The sequence below is a fragment of the Hippopotamus amphibius genome, chromosome 8, assembly GCF_030028045.1.
Source record: "Hippopotamus amphibius kiboko isolate mHipAmp2 chromosome 8, mHipAmp2.hap2, whole genome shotgun sequence".
NCBI lineage: Eukaryota > Metazoa > Chordata > Mammalia > Artiodactyla > Hippopotamidae > Hippopotamus > Hippopotamus amphibius.
Window position 1 is genome coordinate 78,402,296 of NC_080193.1, and position 15,881 is coordinate 78,418,176.

Genomic DNA, 15,881 nt, shown 5'->3' on the forward strand with positions numbered 1-15,881 from the left:
TTAATTAATTTAATTAAAAAGAGTGAGGAGGAAGGTGGGAGGCAGGGACTTGGGGAGAGAGAAGGGAGTGTAAAATAGACATCTTGGAGGGTGAAAGAGAGTAAGAAACTCAATTCTTTACAGGAAAAGTATTTTATAAGCATGTTGTAGTCTTTGGTTCTGAGTTGGTTTTTAAAGTCAAGACAATCAAAAAACACAGTCCCAAGAAACACAGAAAAGAGGAGAAGTGAGAAAATGAAGGTCTCTTTTTTCTAGTATGAAAGATGGTAAAGCAGGTAACTGTATTCAAGAAAAAATAGTTATGATACTACCTTCAGATATATGAATCTTAATATACGCACTGCTTTGTTCTGGATTTCCAGTTTGTGGCAGAGATCGTGGTGCTAACCAAATATTCCTTCTCTTCTCCCACCTTTCCCAGTTCCATGCAGTTACATGGGGCCTAAGGATTATAATTATAATTCATTCTGGCCAAAGGACTATGAGTAGAAATGCTGGACCAAAACAGAGTGCATGCACCTCAGCTGTCTCTTCCCTGTCAGAGTGACTAAGGACACCACACGCTTCAGATGGTTCAGTTACAAGACGGTGGAGTCTCTAACAGCCTGAGTCCTGAAAGACTCTGCGGAGCAGAGCCTCCTATCAGCTCCTAGTGGGTATGAATTGTGAATGAAACAAACAGCTATTATTGTCTTAAGCCACTGGAGCTTTAGGGCAGTTTGTGATCCCAAGTCACAATCTCTAACTTGGTTTATCCTAATATAGTTATTATGGAAAGCTTTTGAATTTTCCTAGTATTTGATATGTAATTTTAACTTAAGGATGACTATAACCTTTGGATTCTTCACAAGATAATGATGGGGTCCTTCTTGTAGTGAAACTCATTCAGAAAGGAATCACCTTTATGGAATCCCATTAGTGAAATGCTAAGCTGGTATAGACTCCAGCCTTCTTCTAACTTTATCCCTTCTGGTAATTTAAATTTCATGGTTGCTAACTTGGTTCTTTAGAAATGACTCATAGACAAATACTTAAAAGATATATGAAAAAGGAATCTGAGCGATCACAATTATATAGATAAGAATAATGAAGACTGTGACAAGTCCTGAGGGGGGAGGACCTTTTCTGCCTTACTGCTCATGGATGCTTCCATGTGGCCTGAGGAAGAAAATGCTTTCAAAGCCACCGCCTGTCGTTGTGGGACCTACCTGCCGCAGCTCTTGTCTAACTGAGGGAAAAAACATATTCCATACTTAGCTCCATCTTATAAAAGACAGAACCTTTTCCTTATGTTCTTCAGGGACCAAGATAGACAAGGTAACTAGCAAACATAGTTGATTTGAACGCTGGCCCTGCCACTAATAGTTAAGTCATCCTGGACATTCTACTTATTGCCCTGAGCCTGTCTCCACATTGCATCTTGCATTTGGTCATCTGAGGAGGAGAATAAACTGATTTAAGCACACCACCCATGGAGTAAGGCTGTCCGGGCACAGCACCTGGCTCCACTGTTCACTATCTGTGTGCTTTATCTGAGCCTCTGTTTCCTCCTCGATGATCAGGAGCAGGTGGTCTCCACCCATCCATCCTACAGTGCTGTGTGAGGATTGTACTGGATTATGTACATTCAGTGCTTAGCACATAGCAGGTATTCAATAAATGGAACTTATGATTATATGGAAATGATACTAAACTTTTAGTGCTATGAGGATTAGGCATCGTATATGTAAAGCATATGGAAAAGATGTAATCAACGGGCAGGAAAGGGAACAGAACAGATGCTACCTCACCCATTTCCGAGAAGACCCTGGAAAGAAAGTTCCCATAGGCACTTAGTTACAGGGGGCCAGTTCAGTTGCCACAGTTGGTCTCCCTCCCCCGCCCCGAGCACCAGGATTGGGACCCCCCTGGCCCCATCATGTAGCAGCTGTCTAAAAGTGAACTGACTGTGCCCTGACTGATGTCGCCCACCAGGGACCATCACTTCAGCCCACCTGGCCACACCCAGCTGCCCTCTACCCACCCTGCCCGCAATTCCAGGCAGCCAAGCATCCCGCTCCCACCACCCCTGGCCTGGCCTCGGCGCAGTCCTGCTTTGTTCCCACGAGTTCTGACTTCTTTCTGGGGGAGGGGAAAAATATGTAAGCGTTATCTCTATTTCATGACATCATTACAACTCACTTTTGAGCAGAAAGCAGCCAGTAGTTGTTACTTTCATACGTCACACTACTCTAAATGTATTCCAATTAGGGAAAAGAGTGAATTACAAATAGACATGAATAGTATAATAAAGCATAATCATTTAAGATCCTTTCTGCATACATATCAAAAGCAAAAGCTATTATATTCACATCATGAAGGTTACGGTTAGACAGTGATGCTGAATCTTCTGATAATGACAGCCCCCACACATTCTGATGTTAGGCAGGTCATTCATGATCTTATCCCATCTTCAACAGTCCTTCAAGGTCCAGTTTCTCTACTCGGATTACAGCATATTCTAAATATAAACGATAAAGGAAAACGCTTAGAAAATGTCTTAATATTAAAAAATAAAACAGGGCTTCCCTGGAGGTCCAGTGGTTAAGACTCCAAGCTCTCAATTCAGGGGACATGGGTTCGATCCCTGGTCAGGGAAGTAAGATCCCACATGCCGTGCCATACGGCCAAGGAAAAAATAAAATAAAATAATTACAAATAAATACATAAATAACAAAACAGATCTGAACCTCCTTTTAAAAATCTGAACTCCATAATACTAGTGTAGATGACTGTCCCTTTCCCGGCACGATACATTTCAGGATATCAGTGTATCTTATATAATAGAGATTATGGAAGAAAATTATGAGGTTTTGGAGGAAAGGAAGGAATTCTTAGAAGCAAGCTGGAGTTTCCACCAGTGTAACTTCATTTATGACTCATTATATTTTATAATGAAAATATTTAGTTTTGTTTTATAAGTTAGTTTACAAAATATCCCCATCTAGGACTCCCCAACCCTGGGGTTTGTTTGCTGGATAGATGCCAGGCTGCAAAACACAAAGTGTCCATCCAGCCTATGGTTCCAGCTACTTTGATCTAAAACATAGCTAATTGTGAATTTAGCTCCCCCTGGCGGTGGTGCATGAATTTAACATTTAACATAAACTATGATTAAAATGGAAAGGGATCCTAGGGCTTATCTAGTTAAAATCTTTCTTTTTACAAATATGGGAATTAAAGCTTAGAGAAGATAAGGGTGTGACTGCCCAAGGCTCATGGTAGGGAGTAGCTTAGTGAAGAACAGAACCCAGCTTTCTGGCCTCAAGCTGATTTAAACACCCACACTGGACTTCCTAGGTGGCACAGTGGTTGGGAATCTGCCTGCCAATGCAGGGGACACGGGTTCGAGCCCTGCTCTGGGAAGATTCCACATGCCATGGAGCAACTAAGCCCGTGTGCCACAACTATTGGTCCTGTGCTCTAGAGTCCGTGAGCCACAACTATTAAGCCCATGTGCCGCAACTATTGAAGCCCACGTGCCTAGGGTCTGTGCCCTGCAACAAGAGAAGCCACTACAATGAGGAGCCTGTACACCGCAATGAAGAGTAGCCCCCGCTCGCAGCAACTAGAGAAAGCCCGTGTGCAGCAGCAAAGATCCAACGCAGCCAATAAATTAATTTAAAAAAAATTTAAAAAAATAAAAAATAAACACCCACACTGCCTATACACAGTGGAGAAGTAAACCACCCCCCCCAACCCCCCCACCCCCCCACCAAGCTTCCAGCCTTTCAGAGTCCTGTGAGATATTTTATCTGTATAATTTTAACATCAAATGGTCAAATTCTTGGCCTGGATGCTTACAATTGGGTTGCAATAAAATGCAGATGCTGGGTCTACAAAGACCTACCCAATCTGACACTGGAGGCCTGGGCCTGGCCCGTTTTCACCTCCTCCCTGGATGCCTCGCTTACCTGGCCAGACTTGGGAATCACAGTCATAGGGAATTTGGAAACATAAGGAAAAATCTGTTTCTCCGTAGGCCAAAAGGTGACAGAGGAGAGATTTTCTTCCTCAGTGGGTCTCGGGGGCCTGTTCCCGAGTCACGACCAAGATGAATACGCTTATTTGCGAGCCATGATCATTCCTCCCCTATCTGGACCTCAGCAGCCCCCAGGAAGGGCCCACGTGGCAGCCTTACCTCAGTGAGCTCACCGCAACCCCAGGGCTGGCCCCCGGTGTGACGTTCCAGTGTATTACGACACTGGACCCACCTTTCAGGGGTGTGTTCATATTAACCGAGCTCCCTGGCTCACCCTGAGAAATACAACCATCCAGCCCACCAGACCGTCAGATGCTCATTCCTGGAGGCTCCGTGACTTGGTCAACATGGAATCAGAGCAAGGACAGGCAGCCGGACAGCCCTGATCACTGGTGGCATTTAGTTTGATGAGTGGAAACTTCCATCCTCAGCTGTGGGCTGGCACCACGTGCTCTCCCAGGCTCAGGCCCCTGACCATGCAGAGTCCCCACGCCCTCTGTGTCGCTCATGCGTCTTTATGCTTCCAGGGCAGACCCAATTCTACACAGTCCGGTCTAGCCACAGTCTGGGGCATTATTTACAAACAGCAGAGTGGAAACAACCTAAATGTCTATCGGTAAGGATCTAGATTAAAAAATTATAATTTATCCATGTAATAACAACTTAGAGTACTTTTCTAAATTGAAGATTTATATGTACTGACATAAAAGAGTATCCAAAATATGTCGTGAGGTAGAAAAAAACACCGACAGAGAACAATATATAATATGCTACCATATGCTTTCTAAAAGGGTATGTGTACATGATATATGCTCACACATCACACACATACACTCTTATGTGTGCATAAACTCTCTCTGGAAGGACATACAAGACCCTGGTAATATGATTGCCGCTGGAGATGAGAATTAGAGGAATGAGGATCAAGACTGGGAGGAAGAATTACTTTTTAGTACACATTAAAAGACATACAATTGTTTAAAAATTCCAACCTGGTTATTGTAATGCAAATCAATTTTCTTTTTCAAAAATATAAACAAAATTTTTTTTGTTTGAAATTTCTTTTTCAAAAATATAGCACAAAACCCAAATGAGGGGCATCCAGGAGTTAAGAGTGGTGAGTTAGAAGGGAAGCCATTCCTCTAAAAGGGAACAGCATAAGCAAAGGCCAAGGGCACAGAAAGCCCAGCACATGGGACAGCTGCACACAGTCTACCTGGCTGGGGCTGCAGGTGGGGGGCGGGGCCAGGGAACCGTGGCCTGAAGTGCCAGCTGAGACTTTGTGTCTCGTTCTGAAAATGATGGATGTCACTAAGGGTCACTCAGCAGGGCAGTGACATGACCAGAGTGCCCTTTAGAAAGTCTACGCTCAGCCCGCATGGAAGAGCAGCCAATGAAGCAGTGAAGGGGCAGCCTGGAGGGGACCCACCAGAGAATTCTGGAAGCAGAGATAGGTCAGGACGTGGAAGGCCTTGTCCTTTGGATGTGACAACCAAGAGGTTACTATGAGTGAGGCCAGAGATATTTAGGAGGCGTGGACAGAGGGCCAGAGATATTTAGGAGGCGTGGACAGAGGGGAAATGAAAGATGAGGTATAAATGGATAGAAGGCCAGTGGCTCCCAAAATTTTGGATGTTGTAAGACCAGTGAAATTTCTAGAAATCAAAGCAACAATTAAGGATCAAAATAAGGTGGCACAGTGGTTAAGAATCCTCCTGCCAATGCAGGGGACACGGGTTCAATCCCTGCTCTGGGAAGATCCCACATACCTCGAAACAACTAAGCCCATGCGCCACAACTACTGAGCCTGCGCTCTAAAGCTGACGAGCCACAACTACTGAGCCCACACCCTGTAACTACTGAAGCCCGTGCGCCTAGAGCCCGTGTTCTGCAACAAGAGAAGCCGTGGCAATGAGAAGCCCACATACCTCAACGAAGAGTAGCCCCCACTCACCACATCTAGAGAAAGCACGCACTCAGCAACAGAGACTCAATACAGCCAATAAATAAATAAATAAATAAATAAATAAATTTATTTAAAAAAAGAAAGGGTATATGAAATAAAATTCATATTAAAAAAAAGAACCAAACTAAGATTGTTGACTTTTTAATTTACCAAGTAAGGATAATTTGTTAACATCATCACGTTTTAACACCACTATTTTATAAAAGGAGGGACATTTTAAATCTCCCCCAAATAGGAAGACCTAACCTCTGTTAAAGCATGGTCATTTAAATGGAACAAATTTAGCTTGATGACAAACTCTTCACATCACCCTATTGTTCCCATTTCATCACAGATTATAAAATCTCAGTATGACGTTGGTTTGCTCAGTGTCAACTGCTATGTAAACGCTTTTTTTCTCAAACAGGGAAGGAAACAGATTGAATAAGAATAGAGTTGAGAGTTTTTGTTTTTTGAAAGATGAGACTGATTTGAGAAAAGTCAAGATACCGAGAGGAAAAAACAATTGAAAGACAGACTTAGAAACAGGAATTAAATGTAATGTAGTATCCCCGATTGGATTCTGAAACACCAAAAGGATATGAGTGGAAAAACTGATGAAATACAAATTGTCTGTGCTTTAGTTAATAGTATTGCAGCAACATTAACTGCTGAGTTTTGATAAAATGTCCCAGGTTATGTAAGATGTTAGCATCAGGGTGAAGGGTATCTGCAGACCCTCAGTATTATCTTTACCACACTTTCATAAATCTAAAATTATTTATAAATAAAAAGTAAAAAATGTATAACGACAACCACACAGAAGAGAAAGGAGATAAGTGACCACCTGAAACCCTTTGGGTTAGAGCTTGGAGCCGGGTGGCAGGTAGCACTGGCCTTGAATAGGAAGGTGACTTCCTTCCCTGGGACCACAGGAAAAGGTGGGACAGGGGATACAGTTAATTTGCTAATGAATGTGCCCCTGAAAGTTTGAAATAGAAGACGTCTCCTTAGTAAAATAATTTAATAACTCATGAGGCAAAACAGTAAATGAAAGTAGTTTATAAATGAAGGGGGAAATAGGTTAATGCGACACATAATATTCAGGTTAATGACAGAAATGAATGGTTACTATTACACAGAAAGAAAAAAGCTGCAGCCTTGGACCATGTTCCATCTTTGAGTAATTCTGCTCTGCAAGGATTCTGAGGGCTGAAATCAGCAACCTAGAAAAGCTTTAGTTTAGAGTGCCACATAAATTACGGAGGCTATTTTCCAGATTGCACTAAAATGATGGCAGGACATTGAGAGGAAGAGGAATAGGAAGTGGAAATGAGCAAAACCTGGAGGGAAGCCAGTTGCTCCATGTAAGGGATCGATTCCACGAGCCACTGCAGTCGCCGCTCTTTCTTATCAAATCCTTCCGTTTATTCTCAGGACAAACCCAGGCCCCAGCAGAAGCTTTTACTACGTTCCCACTACTATGTTTTATTCACTTAAAACTCTCCTTCGCTGATGATCATTTTGTAATATACAGAAATAGCAAATCGCCATACTATGCACTTGGAACTAACAAGAGTGTTATAGATCAATTACACATCAATTAAAAAACAAAAGACCAAACAGCAAATCAACAAAAATCCTCCTTCATTTAAAGTATGAATAATCAGCTTCTTAGCAGCAGCAAGTGCAAAATTTTAACTTTGATACTGTTTTTAAAGGGCAAAAAAATATACAATACAGTGGTTATTCATAATACTTGTTTCTCGCCCTCCATTTTATGGGGGAAAAATCTAGTGTACATGTTTTTATACTCAGAAAGGGTATATCAAGTAATACAGATGGTAAACTTAAAATTTAATATATAAAAATCAAGAAATTTTATTGCATTATTGTGAAAAAAAAGTTGGCTTTTTAGATAATAAGATTATGAGTTGAATCACCTTGAGAGATGTTGCATGTTCTCTCTTTTTTTTATTGGAGTATAATTGCTTTACAATATCGGTGTTAGTTTCTGCTGTACAATGAAGTGAATCAGCTATATGTGTACATATATCCCCTCCCTCTAGGACCTCCCTCCCACCCCACCCTCATCCCTCCCATCTAGGGCGTCACAGAGCACCGAACTGAGCTTCCTGTGCTTTATAGCATGTTCCTGCTAGCTATCCATTTTATGCATGGTAGTGTATATATATGTCAATCTTAATCTCCCAATTTGTCCCACCCTCCCCTTCCCCTCTGTGTACACACGTCCATTCTCTACATCTACGTCTCTATTCCTGCCCTGCAGATAGGTTCATCTGTACCATTTTTCTAGATTCCACATATACGAGTTAATATATGATATTTGTTTTTCTCTTTCTGGCTTACTTCACTCTGTATATGGACATTGCCCTGGTACATTACAGCTAAATACTGAGTTAGGGTTCTTCAGTTGCAAGCCATAGACTCCAACTCTGATTAACTTAAGCCAAAAAGATTTTAATGGAAGGATAGTATGTGTGTGTTTAGGACATGACAGGGCTCTAGAACTGAAGGAAGAACTGAAGGGGCAGGACCCAAGGCACCCTCCAGGATCTAGGGACAGACACTAATAACAGTTGCATCAAGGCTCTAACATTGGTTGAAACCAGCACTAACTGTGTTTTCCATTCCTGGTCCTTCTGCTGAGCATTCAAAGTAGTGAGAGAGCTTGGTGAGCTTGGGGCCTGGGGTAAAACAGGGCACTGCAATGAAGAGTGCCTCGGAATCACCTATAGTGGGTGATAGGTAATTCAGAAAAGGGCTTTTACTGGAAGAAATGGAAACGGATAGGGAATAATCACCTCTTGCCTTCTTCTCTTATGCCATCATGCCTCTGCTTGAGTTTCTGCCTGGACTTGGAATGCCCCTTTGACCTGGATTGCCCCTAGCTAGCCAGACCACCTGATGAACTCCTATTTTCCCCTCAAAACCCAGAAAAAATAACCCACTTCTGTGAAGCCAGGCAGAGGAAATCATCTTGTACTCCTTGTACCTTGTTCACACTTCCCTTGTTGAATTGCTCACAGTACATTGTAATGATATGTACCTGTATGGCTCTCTCCTGTTAGACTATCAATTCTTTGAGGGCAAGAATGTCTTTTCAACTCTAATGCCTCTGTGCCTAGGACAGCACCTATCATAAAATAAGTATTCAACAAATGCTTCCTGAAATAAAGGCAAATAATAAACCACTTCTATATTGGAAAAAAAAACAAACTGAACAAAATTAAACAACTTTGAGGAGGCACAAGGAAAATTCTATAGAGACACAAATTAATTGACTGTTACCTTTGCAAATCTGCGTGATGTTTGAGAAAGCCTGGCAATGTCTTCAAGATCCAGATAAGAAATGATAATCAGGAGCAAACTGTCCGAGAGCCGTTCAAGGAAGTCAAATTTACCTTGGCATAAATTGAAGACATAGTCTAATATTCTTGCACCAAATATTAAGGCAATTTGAACTGTAATTCAAAGAAGCCAACAAAACAACATGGTTATCATGTGCGGTCACATAAAAGCTATGATCATGATCAGTAAGACAAGCTTTGGGGCATTTTCCCTCTGAAAGTGACGTTAGATTTTGCTGAGTCATTCCTACTTTCACCAAGCTGCCTTTGGGACCAATAGTATGTATTTAGGAGGCTTTGTTTCCAATAGCTGTCCTTGGCCTGAGATCAGAATCTTTTAGGTACACTTGCTGTTTAACACAGTGAGGGACTGTACCAGTCCAGACAACTGACTTAACTAGCCTCAGCGTCATTCTCATCCTCATCCCCCCAATCCCCATGATGGGGCAAAGATGCTGGTCCATGTCTTTTTTCTATCCCTTCATTCCCCCTGCCACCCACCTTTCCCCAAATTGACATGAAACATTAACATCTCTTAATTTTAATTGACTTTTATTCTCTTATTGTTATACATTGTTTCTCTACCAAACTTTCTTCCTTCTTCTTTACCTTCCTTCATTCCCAACTTTACATAACAAAAATAAAAAAGGAAAGAGGCAAAGAAAAAAAAATAGATGCATATTTCATGAAAATTGTGGCAACTTTTGCCTGCTATTTTTCTTACCTTTTCAATTATTCCCAGATTAGGAAACAGTTTACAAAGAATCAACCAACATAATGATCTACCTAAACATGTTTAACAAAGGAATAAGCAGAGTTGGTTGGTTTTTTACCCCAGCTCTCTGAATAACCAAGAAATGGCTAATAAATAAGAAAACATGTTTGGAAGGATACATATTCAAATTATGAGTAGTTAAATCCAGGTGGTGATTTTTACTTTTTCCTTTTGCTTATCTGTATTTTATAATCTTTCTGTAATAAGCCATATAATATTATAATCATAATATTGGTATAATATTACCAACGTAATTCTTTTTTTAAGATGTATTTTATTATTTATTTATTTATTTAATTTTTGGCTGTATTGGGTCTTCGTTGCTGCACATGGGCTTTCTCTAGTGGCGAGTGGGAGCTGCTCTTCATTGTGGTGTGCAGACTTCTCATTGTGGTGGCTTCTCTTGTTGTGGAGCACAGGTTCTAGGCATGTGGGCTTCAGTAGTTGCAGTGCGTGGTGGGCTCAGTAGTTATGACTTGCTGACTCTAGAGCACAGGCTCAGTAGTTGTGGCACACAGGCTTAGTTGCTTCAAGGTACATGGGATCTTCCCGGACCAGGGATCAAACCCGTGTCCCCTGCATTGGCAGGCAGATTCTTTTTTTTTCCCCCTCACAAAGTTACAGTTTTATTTTCTTGTGATGAGAACTTTTAAGATCTACTCTCATAGCAACTTTCAAATATGCAATACAGTATTATTAACTATAGTCACCATTCTATACATTATATCTCCATGACATTTATTTTATAACTAGAAATTTGCACTTTTTTATTGAAGTAGTTGATTTACAATATTGTGTTAGTTTCAGGTGTACAGCATAGTGATTCAGTTATTTTTTCTGATTATATTCCATAAATTATTACAAGATAATAAATATAATTCCCTGTGCTGTACAGTAAATCCTTGTTGCTTAAGTACATTTTGGTCCCCTTCACCCATCTTGCCCCCCACCCACTCCCTGCCTGGCAGGCAGATTCTTAACCACTGAGCCACCAGGGAAGCCCCCAACGTAATTTTCTAAAATCTAGGATAAATAGATGGAAGGAAGGAAGGAAAGAAGGGAGGAAGTCTCCCTCTTTTTATGAGAAAGGAAAATGGGGTAATAATGGGGTATGCATGTGGATTCTAGTGACCCCAAAGCTGGGGACTTTCTTAGTTTCTTGAAGCTCATTTGTTTCACTTCTGCCTCTGAAAGCGCCACTGTATCTAGCCTTTCCAGAGAACTTCTCTTAGAACAGAGATTTGCACTCTCTACAGGGGACTAAATGCCCAAGATTTGGGGACCACTTTCCTTCCCAACCTGGAACATTCCTTCTGGAGCAAGTGGGATGAAGCTATCAGGTATACCCAGCTTCCTGCAGAAGCAGGGAGACTGGTGATCCTAAAGGTTGTTGGATCTCCAATTTCAAAATGGATGTAAAGTGTGGGATATGTTTATGAAAAAGCTCCAATTGTGCTAACATAGAAGAGCCAGCCATGTAAGATTTCTCTCCAAAACTGGTTAGTCCAGCTTTCTAGAGGCATTAGGATTTTAGTTGCTTCTAAATTCCAAGTGCTTCCAATTCAAAGCATTTCTGAAGTCCAAAGGTTTTTCTTGGGGGAAAAACAGCCCTTCAAAAACTCAACCTAAAAGGGTAGATATTGTGAAGAACCTTTGTTCCACAGCAGAATAAGAAGAAAAAGTAGCACTTATTTATTGGAAAAACAAAACAAAACCCTTAGTATAATAAAAATTTCCTTAAAATAAGTGGAGATGTTCAAACATTTTAAAAAGCCAGGAAAGCATGCTCAAAGCATGTTCAGATGTACTTTAGAAAGTTCCTGGTAGTTAGGACTCTGTGCTCTCACTGCCAAGGGCCCAGGTTCAATCCCTGGATGGGGAACTAAGATCCCACAAGCCACGCAGCCAAAAAAAGAGAAAAAAAGAAAAAAAAAAAAAAGACCTACAGAAAATGAATTATGGATGTATGGCATGGGGCTGGCCCAGCTTTGGGAAGACACTAAGGACTGTTCTTTCCTACTTTCTGATTCCTGGTATACCAATATTCCTAGGATCTAGAACTCAGGCAAATATTTCAGGATATTAGTATTTATTAGTATTATCAATTTTCCATTATAGTCCCCATTTCATACATTGTCCCATTCTCCCCATAAGTCATCTGAACATCCGAGGGAATTTCAGGACTTTAACATCTAAACCATGTCTCCCACATTTCCTTTCACATGCCATAGCAGATAGAAAAAACCTTTGTTATTTGGTTCAGAAAATGTGGCTGTGGAGGTCATTTGGTTTTATCACAGGGATTTTTGTGGAGTGGCCTAAATACCGAACCACCACTTACAACTCATTGATGATCTAAGCAACCAACCTAAAAATGGACAACCAACTTTAAAATGGATATAAATTGGAAAACAATTTATTTTTAGCTTGGATTCAACCTTAACCCATGCATGAGTCAGCACTTTCAATTGAGTTTATATGGGCACATTTTTGCCCTAAACTAAATTTTTTAAAAATATTCTGATAGCTAATTTTCTGGTGGTTCCTATTTACTTTACTTAGGAAAAAAGAATGTATAGATGTTTCCTCAGATTTTTAAAGGTCTCAGAGAAAAAAATTCAAACTTCACAGACAAATGGGCAAAGAGTGAAAACACCAATTACGGAAAGAATATAGATGGCAATTAAACATGATGGGATTTTTTACTAGTTATCAGGAAAATGCTAATTAAACATGATACTATTTTCACCACCCGACTGTAATAAATTAAAAAGAGTAACAATATCTAATTAGTGATGGCAAAGGAAAGAAAACTCATATACCCTGCTGGATGGATATATTAATACTAAGTACTTTAATATTTAATATAGCACTTTTGGGGAGAGCAATTTGTGAGTATAGCGAAGTGCTGGCCTTTTATGTAAGCTCTTAATTACTCAAAATTGAAATATGGTGACATGAAAATATTAATGAAGTCTTTTTATGAACAAATGTTGAAATAATGTAAATCACTCAATTTAAAAAATTCTTTCAAAAGTAGCATAAAGTTGGCATAATTATAGAGGTCGAATGAGTCGTAGATGGCATTTGTGCTACTTCCTTGACAGGGCTACTCAAGCTGCTTAACAGAAATAGCATCTTTGTCAAGTTAACTTTGACTTACACAAGGTTTTCAAGAATTTATCTCTCAAATAAAATACCCCATACCTATCAAAATTTAAAATTTTGGACCTAGGAATTCCATGACTAAGAATGTATGTTATTGACATTCTCACATAATTGTACAAAAATAAATATGTCCCAGAATGTACCTAAAGGATTTTGAAAATGCCCATCAATTGAAGATTGTGTATTTGTACAATGGAATACCATACAGTCTTAGAAAAGACCAAGGTATGTCTTTATGTATGCTAACAGAAAAATGTTCACAATATATTAAGTGCAAAAACAAAGAAGTAGATTCCATTTTTTAAAAGATTTCTTTATTATGTAAAGATTCTATTTTTGTAAACAAACACACACATAATCCAAAACAGAAAGAATTCAAATGCAAATAAAGCTATTTACAGTAGTTATCCTTGGGGAATGGTGCTTGGAGGAAGAGAGAAGAAATTTTCACTTTTAAAATTTTAAAAACCTGTAAAAGCTAGAATTTACTGAGTTCTTATATGCTAGGCATATTCTAAGCACTTCATTCAATTAATCTTCATAAGGACCCTATGAGGTAGATGCTATTATTATTTCCATTATCAACAGTTGGGGAAACTGAGATCCAAAGAGATCAAATAATTTGCCCAGGTTTACATCCCTAGTGGATTTGGAGCCAATATTGACTAGAGGTAGTCTATATTAAGCAACACTCTTAATTGCCATGCTAACAGTTCTCTACACTTTGTGATGTATGGATGACTTTTAAAATAATATTACCATATGACCCAGCAATCCCACTACTCAGCATATACCCAGAGAAAACCATAATTCGAAAAGACACATGCAGGGGGATTCCTAGGTGGCGCAATGGTTAAGAATCCACCTTCCAATGCAGGGGACACAGGTTCGATCCCTGGTCCAGGAAGATCCCACATGCCGCGGAGCAACTAAGCGCATGCACCACAACTATTGAGCCTGAGCTTTAGAGCCCGTGAGCCACAACTACTGAGCCCATATGCTGCAACTACTGAAGCCCACGCACCTAGAGCCCATGCTCCGCAACAAGAGAAGCCACGGCAATGAGGAGCCCGCGCACCGCAACAAAGAGTAGCCCCCACTCACCGCAACTAAAAGAAAGCCTGTGCACAGCAAAAAAAGACCCAACACAGCCTATTAAATAAATAAATTTATTAAAAAAAAAAGACACATGCACCCCAATGTTCATTGCAGCACTATTTACAATAGCCAGGTCATGGAAGCAACCTAAACGTCCATCGACAGATGAACGGATAAAGAAGACGTGGTTCATATATACAATGGAATATCACTCAGCCGTAAAAAGGAACGAAATTGGGACATTTGTAGAGACATGGATGGACCTAGAGACTGTCATACAGAGTGAAGTAAGTCAGAAAGAGAAAAACAAATATCCTATAAAACATATATATGCGGAATCTAGAAAAATGGTACAGATCAACCAGTTTGCAAGGCAGAAATAGAGACAGAGATGTAGAGAACAAACATATGAACACCAAGGTGGGGGGGGGGGGTTGCTGGAGTAGGATGAATTGGGAGAATGGGATTGCCATATACACATTACTAACAAGAAAAAAATATCAAATCGTACACTTTAAATATATGCAGTTTATTGTATGTCAATTATATCTCAATAAAAGTTCTTAAAAAATAATAATAAATATATGATTTGTCTTTTAAAAATACAAATCTGGGACTTCCCTGGCAATTCAGTGGTTAGGACTCTGTGCTTCCAATGCAGGGGACGCAGTTTCCATCCCTGGTCAGGGAACTGAGATCCCACATGCCACGTGGCACAGCCAAAAAATAAAAAATAAATAAAAATACAAATCTGGAAAAAAAAATCAGCAATGTTTTCAATTTTTACCATTTAGGTTGTTGTGACATATCATTGTGGTAGGCAGAATAATGCTGCTACCCCTCCCCTTCAGATGTCCTATATCTTAATCTCCAGAACCTGTGATCTTACATGGCAAAAGGGACTTTGCAGATGTGATTACAGATCTTGAAATAGGGAGATAATCTTGGATGAACTGGGTAGGCCCAATGTAAGCACAAGGATTCTTAGAAGGAAAAAAGGGAGGCCGAAGGGTCAGAGAAGGAGATGTGAACCTGGAAGCAGGGTCAGGGTGAGGAAGACTGGATTGGCCATTGCTGGCTTTGAGGGTGAAGGAAGAGGCCATGAGCCTCCAGAACCCGGAAAAGGCAAGGAAATGGATTCTCCCCTAAAGACTCCAGAAAGAACACAGTCCTACCAACACTTTGATTTTAGCCCAATGGTACTCCAGAAATGTAAGATGATACATTTTTATCATTTAAGACGAAATTTGTGGTAATTTGTTATATCAGCAATGAGAAACCAATGTAATCATTAGTTGTTAATTTAATAAAGATACACTCTGCTTACAGATTACAGGACATTCTCTACATGGAAAGTACCATTTTGTTATGGGCTGAATCGTGTCCTCCTCACCTCCCCCAGATTCATATGTTTAAGTCCTAAACCCCAGTATCTTTGGATGTGACTGTATCGGGAGATGGGTCTTTAAAGAGGTAATTAGGTGGGCTTCAAACCAATCTAAC

General features: G+C 40.2%; 1 protein-coding gene across 2 annotated transcripts in view; it reads right to left on the minus strand.

Annotated features, from left to right (window-relative positions):
* Nucleotides 1-15,881, minus strand: part of FBXO36 (F-box protein 36) — a 75,577-nt gene that overhangs the window by 10,211 nt on the left and 49,485 nt on the right. Inside the window, exon 3 of one of the 2 annotated variants that reach the window (XM_057745302.1) lies at nucleotides 9,279-9,391. In XM_057745302.1, the coding sequence (XP_057601285.1) occupies nucleotides 9,279-9,391 (113 nt within the window). Of the gene's footprint in view, nucleotides 1-9,278; nucleotides 9,452-15,881 lie in introns of both variants that reach the window. The other variant, XM_057745301.1, reaches the window with a different exon arrangement.